Source organism: Lathyrus oleraceus, chromosome 6 (genome assembly GCF_024323335.1).
Source record: "Lathyrus oleraceus cultivar Zhongwan6 chromosome 6, CAAS_Psat_ZW6_1.0, whole genome shotgun sequence".
NCBI lineage: Eukaryota > Viridiplantae > Streptophyta > Magnoliopsida > Fabales > Fabaceae > Lathyrus > Lathyrus oleraceus.
Genome location: NC_066584.1, coordinates 315,680,712 through 315,686,172, shown reverse-complemented (window position 1 = coordinate 315,686,172; position 5,461 = coordinate 315,680,712). Strand labels below are relative to the sequence as shown.

General features: G+C 40.5%; 2 protein-coding genes across 2 annotated transcripts in view; one reads left to right on the top strand and one right to left on the bottom strand.

The window, feature by feature from the left end:
- The window catches only part of LOC127098565 (uncharacterized), a 2,858-nt gene extending 125 nt beyond the window's left edge, over window positions 1–2,733 (bottom strand). The window contains exon 1 of the mRNA XM_051037194.1: window positions 1–2,733. This exon is cut by the window's left edge and continues 125 nt beyond it. Coding sequence (XP_050893151.1) covers window positions 112–2,331 — 2,220 coding nt within the window. The 5' untranslated portion in view covers window positions 2,332–2,733 and the 3' untranslated portion in view covers window positions 1–111.
- A 590-nt stretch (window positions 2,734–3,323) lies between these two features.
- On the top strand, window positions 3,324–5,158 carry LOC127095411 (zinc finger BED domain-containing protein RICESLEEPER 2-like). Its single transcript, XM_051034106.1, has 3 exons — window positions 3,324–3,508; window positions 3,598–3,853; window positions 3,961–5,158. The coding sequence occupies exons 1-3, from the start codon at window positions 3,412–3,414 to the stop codon at window positions 5,156–5,158; spliced, it is 1,551 nt and encodes a 516-aa protein (XP_050890063.1). The 5' UTR covers window positions 3,324–3,411.
- The last annotated feature ends 303 nt before the right edge of the window (window positions 5,159–5,461 follow it).

Genomic DNA, 5,461 nt, shown 5'->3' with positions numbered 1-5,461 from the left:
CTAGCAATTGTAATCTATGAGCCTATGAAGCCTAAAATATAAAGAATAAGGGGACAGAATGCCTTTGGCGAAAAGAGAACATATCATAACTAAAGGGGAAGGTCCAATTTATCAGATGGGAGCAGCACATGTGGTTCTAAAGTGACCTGTTTGATTGCAGCGACTACAATGCACCACTCGCTTAACACGCCCACGATCTTCTGCACGAACTCTCTTTTTTCTTGGTTGTCCAAGTGGTCTGAGAGATTTAGGTGGGTTGATTATAACTTCAAGAGCTTGGCTAGCATTGGAATCTCCCTCAGAGAACTCCTTCCAGAGAGATTTGTCAGGAATTGGATGTACGGTTTGTGAGTATGTCTTGCGATACGTTGCGACAGTGAAACAGCTTTCTGTGAATCTATGCACATTCTGTCTGCAGGAGAGAAGTGCTGCCATGGCATGTGCACAGGGCAAGCCATAAAGCTGCCAACCACGACAAAGACAGCAGCGATTCCTTATATCAACTATATTAGTTCCGGCGTGAGATATAATTTCAAACTCAGCTTCGTTGGCACGAAGTACCTGATAAGTCCGCGCAAGCTCTAGAGCCTCTGCAACAAATCTTTCCGCAGAAGGAACAAGAATAGATGTCCACTGCATACTGGTTTCTCGGCGCTCATTGAACCAAGTCATAAGCTTCCTTCTAATGAATTCCATCATTTGAATTATTGGAAGCCCGGATGCTTCTAATATCCAACTGTTTAAAGCTTCCACAATGTTGGCTGTTGTATGACCAAACCTTTGGCCCTCAAAATAAGCAGTAGCCCACAGACGAGGTGGAACTCTTCGAATCCAATATGCAGCATCTTGTGATATCTCTTCAATTTCGAAAATTTTAGCTTCAAATTCATTTACAGTAAGAGCATTGGCTGCTTCCCATAGAAGATTGACAAGCATGGTGTCATTAAATTCCTTAGAGAAGCTGTCACTCAAGTGGCGCATGCAAAATCCATGAAAAGCAGAAGGAAATTTTGCTTCAACGCCATCCACAATTCCCTGCTGTCTATCGGACAAAATAGTAAGCCTTGGCATGTTTTCAGTATTAATCTCAAGCAACTTATGAAGTTCAGAGAGAAACCACGTCCAATTATCATCATTCTCCTCGTCAACAACACCAAATGCAAGAGGAAAAAGAGCCCCGTCACCATCAAATCCAGTAGCAAGAAGTAAGGTACCAAGATACTTGCTCTTTAAATATGTCCTATCAAGCCCCAAGAGAGGCCGGCAAGCATTTAAGAATCCATAAATAGATGCTTGGAAGGAAATAAATAGGCGTTGAAAGCAATTATCAGATGGGTTTCCATAAACAGATGCAATACTGCCCGGGTTTGTGCGTTTCACCTGTTCACAGTATTGTGGAAGCAAACGATACCCTTCTTCAAAAGACCCACGCATTGCAGCCATGATACGCTCCTTCCCTCTCCATGCTTGCTTGTACGTTAAGGTGATACCATGAACCCTATGAATCTCTTCCAATATCTCCTTTGGCTTGCAATTAGGGTTCTCCATCAGCCTTTGCTCCACAGAGCTAGCAACCCATTGAACTGAAGCTTGCTGATGACCAAGATGAGAAATTCCTCCACATGTATGACTCTCATGAATTGTCCTAATGGTAAAAGTTGGAACCCCGGGAAGCTTTGCTGCATGAATGCGCCAGGGGCATCCTTCACTAGCACATTTAGCAGTAAAGCGTGTTTGATCAGATTTAATAGTCTGCATCTCAAAGTGCAGAGCAATAGCTGTATCCCTCAATGCCCTTCGACAACTCATGACATCGGGAAATTCTTGGCCCACTGACAATTCATAAGTCGGACTTATCTCAACTTTACGAGCCTGAATCACATAGGGTTCAGAAGAAACTATATACTGAGACTGATGAACACCCATATCATTGGAAGAACCAATGCTCATTTCTGGATGATGAACCACAGCCATGTCAATGTTCTCATCAAGTCCTTGGCCTTCCGAAACAGCCAGATCATTGTCACCCCGAAAGACCAAATCATGGTTTTGTCCAGGAAAGGACATCTCATCTTGTTCATCATGCTCAGGTTTTTTATCTATAGCAACCTTAAGGTCATCCTCATAAGCTTGACCATCATCGCGTTCTTGATCATGGTTTTGTTCCAACCCAAATTCACATCCGTCGGCATGTTCCAAGCCTAGTTCATGATCATGGGTTTGTCCTAAGCCCAAATGATGCTCACGATCAAACACTAATGGCTGGTCATGACCATGCGCCAAATCGTGACTTTGACCAAACATCATATCTTGGTTAGCCATTGAAGACATAAATCACTACTCCAACAACATAAAATCACACAGCCATTACCCAGAATGGAATTAACAGTAAAAATTAAATATTTACTAAAACCCACTTGAATTATCAACAAATGAAGAAAAATCACAGTGAAATTACCGGAATTGGTTCACCATATCCCAAAAGGGTATAGAACCATGAAGAACATAGTGTTGGAAAAGATACTAGAACGTTGAACGCAGATCGAAGAAGAGGAAAAGGGGGGTTTATGGATTGATGGAGAAGGAACGAGTGTTTGAAAAGAGGTTGGTGAAAATTGGCGGGGAAGTGTCAGAAAATCGGAAGGGTAAGGAGAAGAGGGGAAAGGGTATGAGGTTGTGAGGGTTGAGAAGGGAAAATCAAGATCAGAGGCTATGCACAAAAAGAGGGTATTTAGGTCAAATAAATACAACCTCTATTTTAATTTCTCTGAATTACTGTTCTAGCCTTTACTATCTCTTTTTTATGTACACGTGCATATTATTAACTCAATTTTCTTAGAAAATTTCTCATCTTGCCCCTATGTCATATTATGTAGGGGTGGACATAATGCAACCACCCGACGGTATCCGACCGTTCCGATCCAAAATTTGAGACACCGTTCGGGTTTAGTCGGTTGGTGGGTTAGGTTGGAATGTAGCAAGAGGTTTTTACGGGTTTGTGCGGTCGGATTCGGAGATTGGTTTTGGGCCCGTCGGAAACCGAATCCGACCGAATCTAAGGTTATTTTTATGGCTAGGCCCAATCTAAACAAAAATATAATTAAGCACAAAATATTCGATGTATCCACAGAGAACTAACAAAAAACCAAGGAGTTGGTTCTAGGGTTCATCATTCTCTCATTCTCTAGGGTTCATCATTCTCTCAGGTAATCGGTTGATTCTAGGGTTCATCCTTTCAATTTCCAGTTCGTGGTTTCATTGTTTAAGAACTAACTCTTTCTATCTTCCAATTTTTCGGTTGATGCTAGTTCGTGGTTTCATCGTTTAACGAAGAACCGTCGCCGTCCATTATTCAACCACAAATCACCACCGAGCTTGTTAGATCAAGGAGTTGGATGAGTCCTGCCGCCAATGGAGCGCGGCAAAAGTAGCTTGCAAGGAGTTGGAGTTCCTAGCTTGCAAGGAGTTGGAGTTCCTAGCGGAGTTGTAGATCAAGGAGTGAGTCAAGGTAATGCCATCACCTGTCATTTTTATACTGAGTGTTTGTTTAATAAGTGATACATGTTATGCTGTCATTTTTAAATGTATGAATTATAGGAGCAGCTGCTGGTACTGCACTCCCTCCACTTCGAAAAAGGAAACTTAATGCTAGTGGTAGTAGAAAAACTTCTACGGTTTGGGAAGAGTTTAACATTTTACCGGATGAGCCTGAACCTATAGCCGCGTGTAAACACTGTCATAAAAGGTACCGATGTGACCCTAAAACACATGGTACTTCTAACATGCTAGCTCACTCGAAAGTGTGTTACAAAAACCCTGCCCTTTTGTTGAAAGACCCCAATCAGACAAACTTGTAAGCGGCGAGGGTGAGTTTTTAGTTCCAACTAGTCAAAGGTTTAATGTTGCAGCCTGTAGGAAGGCCATTAATACCTTTGTTATCCTTGATGAACATTCCTTTAGAGTGGTTGAGGGTGTTGGTTTTAAGCAAATGTGTAAACAATTGCAACCCCAAATGGCTATCCCTACTAGGAGGACCGTTGCTAGGGATTGTTTTCAGCTTTACCTAGCTGAAAAGTCACGTCTTAAAGCCTTTTTTAAGTCTGATTGTACTAGGGTTGCACTAACCACAGACTGTTGGACTTCGATACAAAACCTTAGTTATATGGCCACCACTGCACACTTCATTGACACTGCTTGGAAGTACCAAAATAAAATTATTAGTTTCCCTTTAGTTCCAAATCACAAAGGTGATACCATTGGCATGAAAGTCGAGGACGTTTTGAGGGAATGGGGGCTTAGGAAAGTGTCTACAATTACCCTGGATAACGCAACAGCAAATGATGTGGCTGTGAGTTATTTGGATAGAAGACTTAAGAGCAAGAATGCTTTACTTGGTGTAGGTGATTATTTGCATATGAGGTGTGCTGCCCATGTCTTGAACTTGGTAGTGAGAGATGGTGAAAAAGAACATGAAGGGTCTATTGAATCAGTTCGCACTGCTGTTAGGTTTGTAAGGTCTTCTCCACAAAGAGCTATGAAGTTTAAGGAGTGTGTTGAACTTGCGGGCATAACTTGTAAAAAAAAACTTTGTCTTGATGTTTCTACAAGGTGGAATTCCACTTACCTAATGTTGGATGCTGCTGAAAAGTTTGAAGCTGCATTTGACAATATGATTGATGAGGATCCTGGATACATCGAATATTTTGACCTCCTTACCGGTCCACCCGGTTCTCAGGATTGGAAAAAAGTTAGGGCTTTTGTGGTTTTCTTACAAACCTTCTATGAGGCAACCAAAGTGTTTTCAACTTCGCAAGAAGTGTCCTTGCATTTAGCTTTTCATAACTTGTCTTCAATTTTGTGTGAGCTTCAAGAAGCTTCATTTAACTTGAATTCTTATGTGGCTCCAATGATTTCACATATGAAGGTTAAATATGATAAGTATTGGGGGGATGTGGGAAAAGTGAATCATTTTCTTTACTATGGAGTGATCTTTGATCCTAGGTTTAAGTTTAACTATATTGAGTGGTCTTTTAATGATATGTATGGGCATTCTAGTGACCTTGCCAAGAAAAATATTGAATGTGTCAAAACTAGTTTGTTAAACTATATAATTGGCATAAATCTGATCATGATAAGAATGTTGGGGCTAGTCCTTTAAGTGCACCAGGGAGTGTAACACCCCGATTATCGTTAGAATAATTTAAATATTATTTAATATGATTATTTGAAGGTAAAAAGGAATTATTAAATAATATTGGGAATTATTATTATTATTATTATTATTATTATAAGTGTTATTTTATTTTAATAATAATTAAATAATAAAATAAGTGGAATATGAAGAGTGGAAGGGTAAAAGTGGAAATTGGATAGAAAAAGGTCCAAAGGAGAACTCAGAGTTGGTTTTCACGTATTGTGTCTCAGAGTCAGAGGAAAAGGGAAACGCTGAAGAGAAAGAGAA